The sequence below is a fragment of the Takifugu flavidus genome, chromosome 9 (genome assembly GCF_003711565.1).
Source record: "Takifugu flavidus isolate HTHZ2018 chromosome 9, ASM371156v2, whole genome shotgun sequence".
In the NCBI taxonomy this organism is placed as follows: Eukaryota; Metazoa; Chordata; class Actinopteri; order Tetraodontiformes; family Tetraodontidae; genus Takifugu; species Takifugu flavidus.
The window spans coordinates 1,393,237-1,409,976 of record NC_079528.1 but is presented as its reverse complement, the minus strand read 5'-3'; the positions used below and the strand labels follow the sequence as shown (position 1 = coordinate 1,409,976).

The 16,740-nt window shown below is 45.7% G+C and overlaps 4 protein-coding genes across 9 annotated transcripts in view; 2 read left to right on the top strand and 2 right to left on the bottom strand.

The window, feature by feature from the left end:
• si:dkey-27i16.2 (regulator of cell cycle RGCC-like) overlaps positions 1-878 on the bottom strand; it is a 185,406-nt gene extending 184,528 nt beyond the window's left edge. Inside the window, exon 1 of one of the 3 annotated variants that reach the window (XR_008952017.1) lies at positions 726-869. Coding sequence is in view for 2 of the 3 variants with exons in the window: in XM_057042905.1 (XP_056898885.1) it covers positions 726-747 (22 nt within the window). In the remaining variant the exon portion in view is untranslated. Of the gene's footprint in view, positions 1-725 lie in introns of all 3 variants that reach the window. The other 2 variants (XM_057042905.1, XM_057042904.1) reach the window with 2 other exon arrangements.
• Positions 879-2,028: 1,150 nt separating this feature from the next.
• On the top strand, positions 2,029-4,922 carry pcdh20 (protocadherin 20). Its single transcript, XM_057044057.1, has 2 exons — positions 2,029-2,076; positions 2,265-4,922. Exons 1-2 carry the CDS (start codon positions 2,029-2,031, stop codon positions 4,791-4,793), a joined length of 2,577 nt encoding a protein of 858 aa, XP_056900037.1. The 3' UTR covers positions 4,794-4,922.
• Positions 4,923-7,210: 2,288 nt separating this feature from the next.
• plp1a (proteolipid protein 1a) lies at positions 7,211-12,502 on the top strand. 4 transcript variants are annotated; one of them, XM_057042897.1, is made up of 7 exons: positions 7,211-7,369; positions 8,702-8,888; positions 8,962-9,118; positions 9,417-9,585; positions 10,011-10,084; positions 10,167-10,232; positions 12,057-12,502. In XM_057042897.1, the coding sequence occupies exons 1-7, from the start codon at positions 7,366-7,368 to the stop codon at positions 12,219-12,221; spliced, it is 822 nt and encodes a 273-aa protein (XP_056898877.1). In that variant the 5' UTR covers positions 7,211-7,365; the 3' UTR covers positions 12,222-12,502. The 4 variants fall into 4 exon arrangements, with proteins under 4 accessions (XP_056898877.1, XP_056898880.1, XP_056898878.1 ...); XM_057042900.1 differs by lacking the exon at positions 12,057-12,502 and adding an exon at positions 10,577-11,901; XM_057042898.1 differs by lacking the exon at positions 7,211-7,369 and adding an exon at positions 7,425-7,961.
• Positions 12,503-12,664: 162 nt separating this feature from the next.
• Positions 12,665-16,175, bottom strand: rab9b (RAB9B, member RAS oncogene family). Its single transcript, XM_057042901.1, has 2 exons — positions 16,062-16,175; positions 12,665-15,404 (listed from the first exon to the last, which is right to left on the bottom strand). The coding sequence occupies exon 2, from the start codon at positions 15,336-15,338 to the stop codon at positions 14,730-14,732; it is 609 nt and encodes a 202-aa protein (XP_056898881.1). The 5' UTR covers positions 15,339-15,404; positions 16,062-16,175; the 3' UTR covers positions 12,665-14,729.
• Between the last annotated feature and the right edge of the window lie 565 nt (positions 16,176-16,740).

The following is a 16,740-nucleotide window of genomic DNA, read 5'->3' as shown; positions in this document are numbered from 1 at the left end:
AAAACAACATGTCTCAACGAGCTTCAGTGTTTTGTCTTTCATATTGCTGATAACTGAGGGCATCTACATCTCCTGGGCAACAACGCTTAAAAAAGCCACAATTTCTTCATGTTTGTTTCAGTTAACTGTATTATAACCTCAGAAAGTAAGCAAAGAATGCCAAGTTTGTCAGAACAGGAAACAAGCACAACTGTTTTCTCACATTTTGAGTCAGTATAGTCACATAGAACTTTATGGAAATGCTTTATCTTTACCACTATTTATCTACAGCTACTCACATAAATATCTTTATGTGGTTTTCAGGTAAATACAGGCAAAGAGCAGAAGAATAAACGTTACAAAAATATGACAGAAAAAGAGGAATATTAACTGCATTAAAGCACTTGGTCTGTTTATTGAACGAATCTATTCAAAATTTGACAGATGTACTTTTAATTAATTTTACTTTGAGTGTGCTACCAGTCAGAACTCAGGTTTTGGGTTTTTTTTAGATTTCATGCTGAATTTGCACAAACTGACAGTCAAGTTGGCAAAAAAAGGTCCAAATACTTTAACCTTTTTTATTCTTTTAAAGCATTTACAGCTTAACCGACGTTAAAAGTTTTCAAAAGAATACGAATATTGAATATGAATATTGAAAAAAATTGTGTTTTATCTTAAATATATCTGCGGGAGAAAACGTGGCAAGCGCGCCGTCAGGTTATCTAAGTAGCCCTGGGACTCACCTGTGGAAACTTGTGCGGACATAATGGAGCAGTGAAACAGAACACCGGGCTGCTGCGTGCGTCTGAAGGGTAACAAAGTTACACTTTAGTATAAAACAGCCCCACACCCGCACAGACAGCCCAGCAGCCAATGGCTGCGCACGGAAACATCAAAAGTCTGCAGCTGCTCGAACTGGAAAAAAGTGGGCGGAAAGTTTTTATAAGAAAAAACATAACGCGCCGTTACGCAATAGGTTTTGGGGACGCCAATCTTTCCCCTCGGGCTCTTGAATCATGATACTTTAATCTGGTGTTGTATACTATTAAGTTACTCATTTACTTTGCTGATAATGTCATTTATCCGGTTTTTGGCACACGCGTCTAATTACGGTAGCTTTTTCCAGTCATCATTTTAGATGTATTGTATTGAATTTAGGCATTCTCAAGATAATTTTTCTTTCTTTTAATCATCCTAAAATTAAAAAAAGCCATTACAATGTCCTCTTTATTATCATATCTATTATCATTATCTTTCTATTTTCTTTAACGGTTGTGATATGTTGCATTTGTATTGAATTCTGATTACAAAAATGAAATGAAACTAAAATGAAACTAAAATAAAGTGAAATAAGAAAAAAAAAGAATTTCCCATGATGTAAAAAACATCTTCGTACACGCTCATTTTGCGGCACATGGTGCAGTACCCTGCTCTGCCGACAGAGGCCGCCCTGCAGCTTAGGTCCAGGGCCACACAGAGGGGCTGTTTTTTACGTCTGAGTCCTGTTCTGGCGTCTTTAATGTGGTTTCGGGGCTGTCGCCAATGATAAAAGTAGCCGAGTCATATTTTGCTGTGGCTCAAGTTATTAAAGCCGCAATTAATTGTTTAAACATAAACTGTTTGCCTTTCAGTATAGATGCTAATCCAGGCAGGCCTATTTTTAATTATTTAATAAATTGTTGGGCGGTCATTTTGAAGCCAGACTGTCAATAACAGTTGTGAATGTTGATTTAAGATGAGCTTTAATCCAAATACATTCAGTATCTGCTAGCTAAAGTTATTACTCAAAGTGGGTTGGCACATTATTACTGTTCAGAGAAGGGATGTGTTTATAGCAGAGGGCTAAGGCCTATTCGCTAGTTTCACACGGTGCAATTAATATGTGTGCTCATATCAGGTAGACCTGCTGTTATTCTGCCTTCTCCTGTGTCAGTGTGACACACTGAGTGGTTGTAGGAGGAGCGTGCGGCGTACCTGAGCAGGTTTAGGCTGCTGCCTCTGCTCTCTGTGCTCACTCTGAGTCTGTGGCTAGCATGTGCAAAGGCGATGGGCCATGGGATTCCTCATAATATGAACCAAGCTGGATTACTGCAGGTCAGTTAGGCATTTTCCATTCTGATTGGAGGTTTTACTCATTTTCTTGCCTCACTGACCATACTGTTTTCATAGTGGAAAAATTAAGTCTAGACTTTTCACTGTGTACTTTTCAATTTCGGTAAAAACGCCATATCCTGCAATCCCAACAACAGCGCTGTGAACTTTATTTTTGTCTTCCTTGGCAGAACCTGCTGATTGTTATCCATCTCCAGCACATCATATGTGATTCTATTGGGTTTTCCATCCCAGAAGAGCAGGAGCCTAACACTCTGGTAGGGTCACTCAATAGACTCCTTCCACCTCCGTACCAGCTCCTGACTCCAGAGTTTCTGTGGATGGACAAAAACACGGGCGACTTCTACACCACTGAGAAAAAGCTGGACCGGGAAGCTCTCTGCCCCGAGGAGACAAAAGCTGAGCAGTGCATTATTCTGCTCACTGCTGTTGTGGGACCCTCAGGAGACCTTTTACAGTTTCCTGTGATCATAGAAGACATCAATGACAATGTGCCTCATTTTGAAAACAGCAAAATACACCTCTGGGTGTCTGAGGATGTAACAGTGGGGACCAGTTTATTATTAGACGTCCAGGCTCAGGACAAAGATGCTGGTCGTAATGGCGAGGTGCATTACCGCCTCGAAGACCCTGATGGAGTTTTCGGTTTAACATTCCTGGGCGACGGGCCTGTCGTCGCGCTGGTTGTGCAAACAGCGATAGACAGAGAGACTCGGGATTTCTACGAAATAAAGCTGGAGGCCATCGACCGCGGCTCAGACCCTTTGAGCGCGACGGCAACTTTGATAGTCACAGTGACAGATGTTGACGACAACTGTCCAAGCTTCAGCCCTGCCGGCCCCCGCAGTGTCGCTATCCCCGGAGACTCCCCGAGGAACATGTTGGTGGCTCAGGTCAGAGCCATAGACCCAGATTCAGGCCCTAATGCTGCCATCATTTACTCCCTCAGTCCCAAAGTCTCTGAGCGGGCCAAGAAGCTGTTTAGCCTTGACAGCCTCACTGGAGACATCAGACTAGCACAAGACCTCCAGAGTGACAACTCAGAGGAGCTTCTATTGAAAGTGTTAGCCAGTAGCCAGCACTGCCCCCCAGCAGACACTCTAGTAACCGTATCCATCCTCCCCGAGGCCTACCGAGAGCTGACGATTAAGATTGGATTCATAGGTGAACATCAAAGGGGGACTATGGTGTTACCAGAGAACCAGCCCCCCACTGCCTTAGCCATTTTAGAGCTGCAGGGTGACAACAGCTTTATAAGCTCATCGCTTGCCATTGAGAACAAAGTGCCTTTCAGTTTGAGCCCTCAGAATGGTAAATATCTGCTTTCCACATCAAAGCCTCTCGACCATGAGATGAAAAGGGACTATAATATTTCCGTGGTAGCGCAGGGAACATCAGCAGACGGCTCTGCAGTCGCTCCTTCCAGGCATATATACAGGGTGATGGTGGCAGATGTCAATGATAATGCCCCAGTTTTCCCAGAGTCCCACTATCAGCTTGAGGCGCAGGAAAACAACCGTCCAGGGACGACGCTGTTGCGCGTCTCAGCCTGGGACGTTGACGATGGACACAACGGGAGGGTGACCTACAGACTGGGTAATCACACACCCACAGTGTTCAGCATTGACCCTGTGACAGGTCAACTGTCTGCATCAGCCTCTCTGGATAGAGAGCAGCAGGGTGCGCACGTGATCACCGTGTTTGCACGAGACAGTGGCTCTCCTCCTCTAGAGTCAGTGGCTACGGTGTCCATCCGAGTTCTGGACCAGAATGACAACGCGCCTGTTTTTGTGACGCCTCACTTCATCTTTTTCGTCCCTGAAGATGCGCCTCTGCTCGCTGAGGTGGGGGCCGTAAGTGTGACGGACCCGGATGAGGGAGCGAACGGAGACACGGAGATGTTCCTTAAAAACAGCAGCGGGCCTTTCGTTGTGGATCGCACCAAGGGGATTCTTCACATTACAACGCATTTGGACCGCGAGACAGAGCAGCGCTATGAACTGTACCTGCTGGCGCGCGATCGTGGGTATCCAAGTGCTCTGACTTCCACCGCGAGGGTGACCATCTTCGTGGAAGACGTCAACGACAACCCACCGAGAGTGATCCTTCCTAGCAGCAACTCCTGCCTGACTGTCCCAACAGGTACAATCGCGGGCACCGTGGTGACGAGAATCTATGCCATGGACGAGGACTCGGGTTTAAATTCCGAGATCACGTACACCTTGGCGGCTTCGAAACCTGCGCAAAGCACCGGTCCCTTCAAAGTGGATTCGAGGTCAGGGAACATCACAATAACTGAGCGACTTCTACAGAAGGATTTGGGAATGCATCATCTGTTCATTGTGGTCAGAGACGGAGGAAAACCGGCTCCGCTGTATACGACCGTCTGGATTAATCTTTTAGTCAATGACAGCACGGAGCCTTGCCTCTTGACCAGAGCGCCCACCTTGACAGGGACACTTGACTTTGTCCTAAACCCCTCAAAGGCCCCCATCTGTGAGGCGGAGGACATCAAATATCCTCAGCTGATGCTCTTAGCCGGCCTTGGAATGATGCTCGCATCCACGTGCTTGTTTGTGGCCACAGCTGTTTTATATCTGAAACGCAAGAGAGGGAGCTCACAGCGAAACAAGAGTGGGTGCACAGATGAGAAGGAAATTCCACTCAGCCTCAAAAGCCGATATCACTTTGATGACTAAGGGAATAAAGCAGCACATGTCAGGGAAGAAACCAGCACACCAATCAAATATAGCCGGAATATAGGAAAGTGGCTTTCTGCCTTTTAAAATATTTGTTGGATTTCCTTTACAATGCATTCGACGACACAATTGCACAGGTCTGAATAAATAAACTGTTTGTGGGGAGGGGGGGGAGGTTGCATTTGTAGATGAAATCAATCTGACACAGACATATTAGATCTAACAAAGGCGATGCCAAAATTGTATTTTTAGCCATCCCCTCTCCAACATCAAAAGAATGGATGGCGTTAACAAGCACTAAGCTGATTGGACCTTGCTCAGATTTCCAACTCTGAATGATGTGAACTCGAAAGCATTCAGACACACAAAAAGGTTTAGTGTTGCTCAAGTGGGAGGTGATGAAAAGTGTTTTTCAAGAGGCGACTCTGGGTTGGCCGCAGGAGGCGGGAGGTTACAGCGAGAAGGCCGGACAGCGTTTCAAGCCTCCGCCTCACACCTGATACCTGATAATACCTTTTCTCACGCACGGAGCAGGATCCCCCCAAGCCTACTGTACCGCACATGGTAATTCAGGGCGTCCTTTGATAACAGGTGTTTGGTGTGAAATCACACCGTGTTCAAAGGAAATCTTTGCACACCAGCTGTTGCTTTCATGTTCTACTGGGGAACAATTGAAATGCCAATCTGAGCTAAGTGACGGATAAAAGCTGGAAGAGGTCGTATCAAGATATGTCGAGAAAATCTAAACACTATTTGCTTTGGCATTTATAGAGCATTTACTTACCTTTATCGTTTTGTAATAGCATGTGTTAGAGGAACATCATGAGCCTGAGAAATACTGCACAACCAGGGAATAAGGCTTGTATAGCATGACGGTGCTTCTCTGAGGGTTTCTGAGCCGGCGGCTGTAAAATAAATAATCTAATAGACTTGTACTTTTGCACTAACTACATTAGCTGAGATCAAATAAAAGCCCCTTAACGAAATTACTACTTTTAAAACAGCATCTTTGTGCTCGGATAATTGCTTGTGTAAAGAAATTATAAAGCCTGATTTCTAGTGCAACGAAAAGCCCATGATAATTTGTAATGGTTGGATCCCAGTAGGTTAAAATATGTACAAATTAATGTTAGAACGTGTCCTGTGAGTTTCAAATGAGCAGCGTTTGAAGGCTCCTGCACATGTCCCAGCGTCTGCAGCGACACGCTGTTGCAGGAGAAATACTGCCATCTACCGGACATCATTAGATTTCTCCACCTCGTCCAGGAGCTGGAGATAAATCAGAGGACAGTGTCACACTCGGGTCGTCTGGAATCAGGGAGGTTTGCCTGCTGCGCTACTCAACTCACAGCACATTTAATCTGCCCCAAGCCTCATAAGTTGAACATTTGGGAACACTTGATAGCGGGTTGTGGGGTTATGGGAGCTGACACGGACAGAGAAAACCAGCAGGCAATGACCCAAATACGAAATAGATTATTTTTGGGCTACGCATCAGGGGTCGGACACGACAGTTCAATTTCAACAGCAATGCTGCTCAGTCGTAGTGAAAACAACCTCCAAAATGGTCCGCGATAAACATTTGATTTTACTGTTTTGGAAAAATATCTGTTTAATTTTCCTCATGAAGGTGGTGAAATAAACAATTCAGACACCAGTTTGAGAAGCTGCGATATCCGAACGTGCTCTGGGCCCCAGCTTGGATGCTGAATCAGACGACCCGGGGAGTCCGGTTGTGCACAGACTGACAATGCTGATGGAGCATCTTCAGAGAAATCACATGTGGTCTTAAGATGTCGGCTCATCATGGACCATCTGCAAGACTCCGACTCACTTTCATTCGGTGTCAAAATGTTCCAGGGAAAATTGATATATTTACTGAAGCAGAGGACTTCGGTGTAAATTTGATGGACTTGAGTATTTTTTCTTTAATTGGATTTTTTAAAATTGCATTTCTTAATGCTTAGTTTCTACTGCAGGGTATTTTTGAGGTAAATACTCTACTGGGGCGAATTTGAAGGTAACAGGTGAAGGATTTTAATCTATATTAATTTGGAAGAAACAAGAGGAAAATGTGACACGTAAGAAGATTTGACTTAAATGTCAGAACGAGTTTACACGTATGTGATCATAAGGTTCTCAAATATTTTTTTAAACAACTATATTTAGACAAGTGTGACTTTTAGGTCGTTCTACAACAGTTGGAGGAACCCAGTTGTGAGAGTGAACAGAAGATGAAGTTATTCAACTTGTGCTCCCTCTCACAAGTGTCCTTCTGTCTTTGCATAATTGCGAGTCACTCTGCGTCTCTATGTATGCAAATGCACGTCAACAATGAACTAAGACCTCGACCTCCTCATTATTCTCCGCCTTGAAATTCGCAGAAAAGCGACATTGTTTCTTTAAGATTTCTCTCGCAGTCATCAGGGACTCTGTTCATTGTTGGGGGGAACAGAAAGCGAGTTGAGAATTGATATACGGGGGCCGCAGACCAGTTGCGCATATGATCACCGGACCAGCTGCGGTGCAGGCAGCAGAATAACCAACGAGCCCTGAACGCATCCTTCCAGATATGGGTAAGAAGCCAGAAAATGGAGTCTTTTCTTTAACTTTTATTGGGTATCATCTCAAATGTGGGCCTCCGTTTCATTCGATGTGACTGCGCTTTTCTTGCGCTAGGCAGCCAGATTTATAGTTTGAAGTTTTTGTCACTTTTTAGAGGTCGGCAACTCACCTGCTGATGCCCCACTGATATTTTGGCATTTGTTTCATGCGTGAGATGACAGGACTGCTTTCGGGGGAGCCTTGTCGCATTTGCTTTGGAGCGCAATCTTTCTCCATTTGCGAGGAGCGGAACTTGGCTGTTTTGGACCTGTATTTACACGGAGTCTCGGCGCAGAGACTGTGCAGCTTCAGCTCTGCGTTTAGGCCGGTGATGTCACTGATGAGGTAATTAGGTGAGGCTGCGGACAGGCTGGTTCATTTTTTTTTTAACTTCTTGCGGACAAACGCCTTGGAGCACGCACCAACATGGCTCACTGACCAACTTCATCACGCTCAGTCGGAATTCCAGACTGGTAATATCCATTTGCCCAGTCTCTCAGCTCCACAGCGTGCGGCGAAGACCCGTCTATTTACCCATCCTGCCATCTGTGTTTACTGTAAACGGTACCAACCACAGTCCGTCTGCTTCCATTGTGCGTGTCTGTGTGCGCGCAGCAGCATTGTGTGTTCGTATCCCTCCTTTTGCAGAACCCCACTATCACTTTCTTGTTCCACTGCTGCGTGAGCACGTCTGTGCACAGAGGTGCCTCTAGTCTTTGTTTGCATGACATTGGTGGCCCTTGTCCCCCATGCTGCCGCGAGACAAAGACTGTTGTCTCTGCAGCCACAAAAGCAGCCTCTCTTTCTTTCTCTTGCACTTTGACTCTCCTCACATCCTCCTCCTGTTTTCTCACCCCCCCCCCCCCCCAACCACCACCACCACCACCATCACTGTGCCTGCTGAATGGAGCCAGATGCCATTTTGGTCCTTGATCTTTGGATCCATCCCAAAGAGGCCTGATTTTCTTTGCTAAAGAACCACTGCATGGGGAGAAAGTTCAGTTTGAACTGAGTGGTTTGAGTCATGGGTTTGTGAATGTGCAGGAAATTACAGTCCAGCCACTCTCATAATTCCTATTAGTGAATAATGAAGCAATTTGTCCGGTGTGAGCAGTGTCTCTTTCTGCAGTGTTTCATTAGAAACCAAAAAGATTCAGAGGATAGCTGCAGGAGAGAATTTCTGCACATTTTTAGACTAATGAAGGACCGAATGATACAGAAATGGCCCAGACTTTGGCTTTTTAACTGCACGTCGTAACGGATTAAAAGTGCAATATTGCGGATGTGGTGCGGTTGTGTTGCAGGTTGCTATGACTGCTGTATGCGCTGTTTGGGAGGGGTGCCGTACTGCTCCCTGGTTGCCACGCTGCTGTGTTTCTCCGGCATTGCCCTCTTCTGCGGTTGTGGCCACCAGGCCCTCACCGAGACAGAGAGGCTCATCGAGACATACTTTGCCCGTAACCTTCAGGACTACATCACCCTTGCCTACATGTGAGTGGTCTGAACACCCGTCCCTTTGCTCTGGGGCTCACACCGTTTCACCAATTTCCTCCAACTTTTTCAGCATTCAGTATTTCCAGTACGTCATCTATGGCTTGGCCTCGTTCTTCTTCCTCTACTGCATCATGCTGCTGGCCGAGGGCTTCTACACCAGCAGCGCTGCCAGGCAGACCTTTGGGGAGTTCAGGAGCACCATGTGTGGCCGCTGCCTCAGCTCCTCGGTGAGACGGTGTGGGACGAGGGGAGGGGAGGGGGTGGGAGCGATTGAACGGGATTAACACACATATTACTTCCTGGTGCAGCTGAGCCGAAAATCTTAAAGCTGCTGTAAGAAAATTCTTTGGCGACATGAAAAAGACAAGTATGGCAGAGCAGGGGGGGGGGGGGGCTGACATGTGAGAGCTTATCAGGGAAATAGTGAATGTGATCACTTGATCACTAAGAACACTCTGCTAGATTGCTTCATCAGATGATTGCAGTGATGCACAATAATGTTGATCCTCTTCTTCTTTAATGCAGTTCATCGTGATGACTTATGGGCTGGCGGCCCTCTGGATGCTGGTGTTTGCCTTGTCGGCCCTGCCCGTCTACTTCCTCTACAACATGACCTCCACCTGTAACACCATTGACGTCCTGACCGAGACGCCGGCGAGCATCAACCAGCTCTGCGTCGACGCGAGGCAATATGGTAACGGGCGGCGGTGGAGCGTGACAAAGTTCAGACATTTGATGTCCCAGAGAATTCTAATGAATTTTACTTTACGGATGCAGTAAAATCCTGGACCCTGCTAATGTAGGTATAGAATGAAAAGAGGGCTGAACGTGCTGGAGCCCGATCGCTGCTTCTGCAGCTTCTGCAGGCGTCTGCTGGATGGACAACGGCTCTGAATTTTTAAAATCAAGTCATTCTTTCATCAGGCCCAGCCGTGATCGGCTCATCAAAGTTGTATTAATCCACAGCTGAAAATAGACCCCAGCCACACTCTAATATCTCCTCTCATTGTGCATCTGTTGTAAGAAATAATTGAATGTTCCCATTTTATATGCGAGTAATTGGCAATAACAGCCGTCTGTTGATGTATAAACTGAAGAGACAAATCTGATGTGTAACAGGGCTCCTCCCTTGGAACGCGGTGCCCGGGAAGGCTTGTGGTATGACTCTGTCTGCAGTTTGCAAGACCAGAGAGGTAAAAAGAAAACACCCCAGAAAAGATATCGCATTAAACAGCTGCCACGTCCTCACCGTGATTCCAAATCTCCTCCCGTCAGTACCAAATGACCTACACCCTCTACGTGGCTGCGTTCGCCGGCGCGGGCATCACTGTCTTGGCTCTGGTGAGTGATCTACCTCTCAGTTGTTGTTCCGGGGGTGGCGGGGCTCATGTGACGCGGTGCCTCCCCCAGCGGAGGCGGTGAGGCATCCCTGGCCTCCACCGATGCTGACTGGGGAACAGTTTGCTCTCTGTTCCAACATCTCGGCTAACGCAAACATTATAATACTGCAGTAATGTGTGGAGCCTCTCTAAACAGGCCCTCAGTGCACTCACCTGTTCCAGATGCAAAACAGATGCCTCTTATTTGAAATGACATCGACACACGTTAATGTGATTTTTATTTCTTGTTTTTTTCTCTCTTCACCTGTGTTCTGATACTTCCTGTCTCTGCTTGTACCTCCATAGCTGACTTATACCGTCTCGACCACCTATAACTTTGCGGTTCTGCGGTATCTGGGGAGAAAGGGCATAGGTGCACGCTGTTAGAATCACCGGTTTCCTGTCTGGTTTAACTCCACTTCACCAAGAACCACGGGGATCTTCACAGCACGGCAAAAAAAACAAAACAACCCTCACCTTCCTCATCGACACAGGACTCTTTAAAATGTCTGTTTTCATTTGTGGGAAAGAGAAGACTTGCATTTCCTGTTTTATTTTGTGTCTTTTTCAATGTCACGTGACCAAAACCCTTGCGAATCGATGCCATTGTTCCTTGCTGAAGTTTGAAACTAAAGTTTTATTTCTGCTTCTATAATGCAAATAACACACCACTAATCAAATCGCGCACTAAAAAAAAACAAAAAAACATGCTGGGATACAGCTGTTTGAGGGAATAAGGATTAAGGAATACTGCAGTGGGCATCGCCCACATCTGGTTGCCATGGTGCCCGACGCGTTCTCACACTGACCTCGGGGTCTTTTCTCACGGGCTGGAGAAAAGCCACAACAATGGAGTCATGCCCATTTAAAGAGTTAGCCAATGAGGAGGCAGCAGCGTGGGCCACCTGTCCACGGGTTCCTGCCAGGGGTTAGAGTACGGGAGGAGATGGGGGGGGGGTCCTTCTGGACAAAGGTTAGATTTCTCTATAGCTTCAATGCAGCTCTCATGGAACCAAAAGCACACACATTAACCACATGCTTCTGAGTGACCCCCCCCCCCCCCCCCACCCCACACACACACACACACACCCTCCTCCCTACCCCCACCCTTCCCCGGAATATTGACTCGCTAATCGAGAGTGAAGGATTTTTAATGACTTTCAGTAGTTTCTTTTAGCTAAAGGGACATGCTTGTTTAGTTGTGATCTAAAAAGGTCTGGATTTGTTTCTCATAATTTTGAGATGGGGGGGTTAAAAAGGCACTAGGTGCTGCTTTAGAGGAGCCAGTTTGATTTGAGCTCCAAGAACTACGTGATGTTTGAGTCGGGCTGCTCTTTAATGCACGGCTGAGGTACTTTTGTAGAGATAGCAGCCACAAAGCTCTGGCTCTTCACGCTTGAGGAATTTCTTCTTTTTTTTTTTTTTACTGTGTTGCTTTTAACTTTTAGCTACTTTTCTTCCCCCCCCCCCCCCAACTTTTTTGATACTAACAAAGCCTTTTGCAACATCTTTTATTTCCCTGCTGTGAGACGTGGATTTGTCCAATGACTGCTGGCTTTTTCTTTTTTAGTTGTTTTTACGTGTGGTAAAATTTGATAATAAAGAGAACATCCTTTTGAAGTACACGTGCAGAGTGCCTCTGAAAACATTTCTTTTGTAGTCGGCGGAGCGTCCCCCCGTTACACCGGTGCCATTTAACTACCGCTCCACGCCCGGCTCGCCGCCACATGCGCGGGGGCGAAGTCTTGTGCGAGGTGTTTTGTATTCTCCGCTCTTGTGTCCACAGGTGCACTGCACCCTGCATCTGGCTGCAAATCAGGCGTACCTGAGGAAGCTGCGGCACGACATGAGAGAGGAGAGCAGGAGCTATGACCTTTACGGGAGGCTACAGAGAGACAGGGGGGGGACGCTGTGCTCACCGTACCATACAAACTCATCTGACATCTCCTGACAGAGCCTCTGGCATCAGGAGGACCATCAAACCTCAGCAGCGTGATAAGATGGTCACTTCCTGTGGTAGCATACGTGGGATTAGTTTCTTTTGATGTCGGATGGCCGATTCTTTCTACTGTTTAAGTCCTACTATGACAGAAATGCAGTTGGAATATTTTTGGTTTGATTATGGTGGTAAAGCTATTGACTTTTAATCCTAACTGCGATTCTAATTTAACAGTGAATGCGTGGACATTCTTTTTTTTTTTTTTAGTAAAGGAATAAAAAGCATTCACTGTCTCAGGTTCCCACATTTGCTTGATCGTTAACAGTCTTAAAGCTGCATTTTTTGTGGTTAAAATTGCATTTTGCTGGGTCAGTTTTCCTCAAGAGTACAAAGCACAGAGCTGAAGTGCAATGAATATGACCTATTTTGCTTTTAAAAAGTAAACGAGGAGCCGCTTTCCAATTCTGAAGTCATTTAATGAGACGCACACTTTGAATTTTCTTGGAATTAGCTCAGAAAGCACAGATCTGATGGTCTCTATGTGGCCTGTTACAATGTTTTATTCGTAGCCAAGCTCTGAAGAGTAAGAATCACTGGCCTGGCACATTGGCGCGGCCAGTCTCATCTTTAGTGCAAAAAAAACTAAACAAAAAAAACCCCAGGTAAAATGAGTGGCCCATTGGATAAAGACATTTCTTCTACACAACCTCAAATTCTGAGGGTAATACAGTTCAGTGTCATTCCGTCCGCCCTTTGCAATTCACAAAAGCTATTAATAGATGTTTACATTCATGATTACAGCCACATAAATGCATACTGACAGCAGTGTGCAGGTAACATACTGGAGGGTTATGCAACTGTTTATGATGAAAACTTTGGTCAAGGATCAAACCTGAAGTAACACAGCAAAGGGAACAGTTTTCTGTTGAACTCTGAACACTGACAGATGTTGAATCATGAATCCAGGTAGGCCCGCGGCTTATTTTATACCCAGCTCACAGGCGCCTGACCTCGTATTTAATGCCATAAGCACCAACTTTGTAAACACATTTCACAGTTTCGATGTGTTTGTCATTTATCCGTTGCCTGCCTCAAAGATCCCACACGGAAATATAGATCGAGTTCCCTTTCACAGTTCAGCGTGAGTCAGCGAGCGTCCTGAAACGCGATGCGGTCGATATCAACCAGACAGAACGCACAGGGAACGTTAGAACGCAGAACAATAGAAGGCCGGGGCGTCCAGAAACGACACGTTACACATGGTGCGTTGAGCGACAACACACCATATTCCAGTGGCAAATGAAAAAAATAAAAATACTGATGAGAACTTTAGACCACACTTCAGTCGGGTTGAAGCACTGAATGTCAAGCATCTAATTTACTCCAGCGATGCAGGAACAATAACGATGTTGTCGAGACTGTGGCAGCTAATTCAGTCAGACACATTCAAACGCAGGTCCAGGATTTTACAATACTGAAATAAAAGTACCATTTAGCTAAAAAACACTTAAAGTCTCAGGCAGGCAGAGTACTCAGCCTTGAATGCCGTTATTGCGCAGCACAGTGCGCATATTAGTGGTCTTAACATCCTTATGTTGCTGAGCATCGTTAATATTCAGCAGAGCCCAAACAAGGTAATGGATCAGTGAAATGACAGAAAATTTCAGAACAGGCAAAGAAGAAAGAGACGACAGAAGTGGAATACTAAGGTCTGTGAAAGTGTAAACTCCATTAATACAGCAGAACTGAGCCGGCCCTCCAACACAACTGGAAGCCTAATGCAACAAACACTTTAAAACAATTACATGCGCACCGCAGTGATTCCAGAAAACAAAATAACACCGAGAACCCACGCAGCAGTGACATACAAAAATAAATGTCAGGGAATTACAACGATCTGACAATGCCTGCCTCGCACACCTGGGGCCACAGCAAAGTGCTCCAGCCGTAAGTGAAATGAATAAAACCTCGTACCAAACATTTAAAGTCGGCCCTGCAGAACCGGAGGTCACAAACTCCCTTTAAAACCCAACCTTTCCTGTGCGTAATAACCGTTAGACTAATGTCACAGGCTGCTAAACAGAATAGAAAAGGAGCTTCTCGCTTGTATTAAAACATCCGTTAAAATTGTTGCATTCAAAGGTCCTCTAAAAATGCGTGAAAACAACAAAGTTATGTACCGAGGGTCGTGTGCTTTGAAGAGAGGAATCTCTTCCACTGTCAATTACATTTCAATTATTTTCACTAAAATAAGCGCTCAAAGCTTCTGTGAAACAATGTTGTGCAACACTACTGAAAGCAGTGGACACGTGTGCCTGTTACAGTGTGCCAGTAATTCCACCATCTAGTACCTGGTCACCTCAGAACAACTGTACCTTATCCATAGTATATTAAAGTAATACTGTAATTCCAGCCTCGTATAGAATACCTGTACCATAATCAATATCTGAGATGCTCAAACTAGGCCCAGGTACCTTTCAGCCCGTGAGGATAAGACAAGGTGGAGTTACATCTGACCAATCAGCAGCAAGAAGTACGGGATGTTTTGCGGTTACCGTGGAGATCAATAGTACTACTCAGTAGCGTATGGCCGACCTGGTCCTCAGCAGCCAGAACTTCCCTGACCGCCGCTTCGAACGCAGCGGTGACATTAGTGTCATCCTTTGCGCTAGTCTCAAAGTAAGGGCAGCACCCGTTCTCCTCACACCAGGCCCGCGCCTCGTCCTCCCCCACCTCCCTCTGCTCCATGTCCACTTTATTGCCCAGTACCACAAAAGGGAACCGTTCGGGAACTTTGACATCCGAGTAGTACATGAACTCCTTCTTCCAGCAGCCCAGGTTCTGGAAGCTCTGTAGGTCGTTCACAGCGAACGTGAGCAGGCAGCAGTCGGCCCCTCGGTAGAAGGGCGTGCGCAGCGATTTAAAGCGCTCCTGGCCCGCCGTGTCCCAGATCTGTAGCGTGACCAGGCGGCCATCCACCTCCAGGTCGCGGTTTAGGAACTCAACACCAATGGTGTGAAAAGACTGGGAGTCAAAGCAGTCTGTGACATAGCGGTTCATTAGAGAGGACTTGCCCACGCCACCGTCCCCGAGCAGGATCACCTTCAGGAGCAGGCTCTTCCCACTCATTGTGCGTCCTGCAGGTCCTCTTCACTGAGTTACAGGGCTCCACATCGGCCCGACGGAAATCGTACCCTAAACGTAAAGGAAGACAAAATAGTTCATATTAAAAGAAACGAAGCGCTGGCTCCTTTTGAGGGACATGAGGACGGGGTGAAGGACCGCACAATGTGCCAAAGGTCTCTAGAGCTTATTGAATGCAAATCTGCTGTTTACTGCATTATACAGCAATATACTCGAAGCACTCTACAAATATTAGATACTTGGCATATGCTTACTGTACATGGCTCTCTGACATGTCGAACATTAGATATACTTCACTCCTGCGCCATTAAAAGACCCAAAACTGAGCCGTGCACCAGTATTTGTCCACAACAGCTGCTCAAACTCGTTGCAAAGTGTTATGATTCCTGTGGGGCTGATTATGTTGGAGTTTACAGAGAAGAGAAATCGCTTGACGTGCTTGGACAAAACTCTAAAGAAACTAAAATGATAGCAGTTTAAACTGTGCAGATGACTGTTAAACCCCCCAACAACAACAAGCTACGTAGCTGGCTACTTTCTGGGCTGGTTGTTGACATTCCCGTTGAACCGGCTAACTGTTAGCTTCAGTGCAAAAACAACTTAAACAGCGTAGTAAACAACAAAAATACGAACGGCACAATGGCAAGAATAATCTCTTTTTATTAATTTTGCCTTGCGTGGATGCTACTAACGTGTAATGCTACTCACCCTGGTCTAAAGAGTTTATTTTACGGGGCCTGCCCCGTTCACGTCTGACTTGTGTCGTGACGTGCGCGCTCCCGTCGGGGAGCTGTCGCTCGTGCACGCCAACCAGGCGGCGTGCGGTCCTAAAGCCCGCATCAGCGTCCTCAACAAGGGCCATTTCAGATTTTTCTAGGTGTTTCTTTTTTAATAATTCCGAATTACACGTTGCAATAAAGGCTTGAAACGAAAATAAGACACTTCGAAATAGTAAAATAAATAATTATGTTACCAATTCTGTTAATAAAGGGTTGTGCCAAGTTTCAAAGATGGTCAAAGAGGAATATATAAGTTATTGTTGTCAATTTTATTCAGTCTTTGCATGCAAAGTGAGTACACAGAGTGTCCAGCATGTGACAGTCTACCAGGGGCCCCCGAGGAGGCAGCGCACATTTATAGAGATGGATTCTCTGTTGTTTAGTGGACATTTACTGCTAGACTACAAGAGAATTATTATTATATTATTATTATTATTATTAGTTATAGTATTATAAACCTGCTGGGATTGAAACCATCAAAGTCATACTAAGATAAGTACAGAACCTAATGAAGGATTTGTGTTTGCGGGAGATAAAGTCATGTGCAGGAGATACGTTTTTAGGTCTCAATACACAATAAATTGCAGCACTAAATCTCTGACACGTTT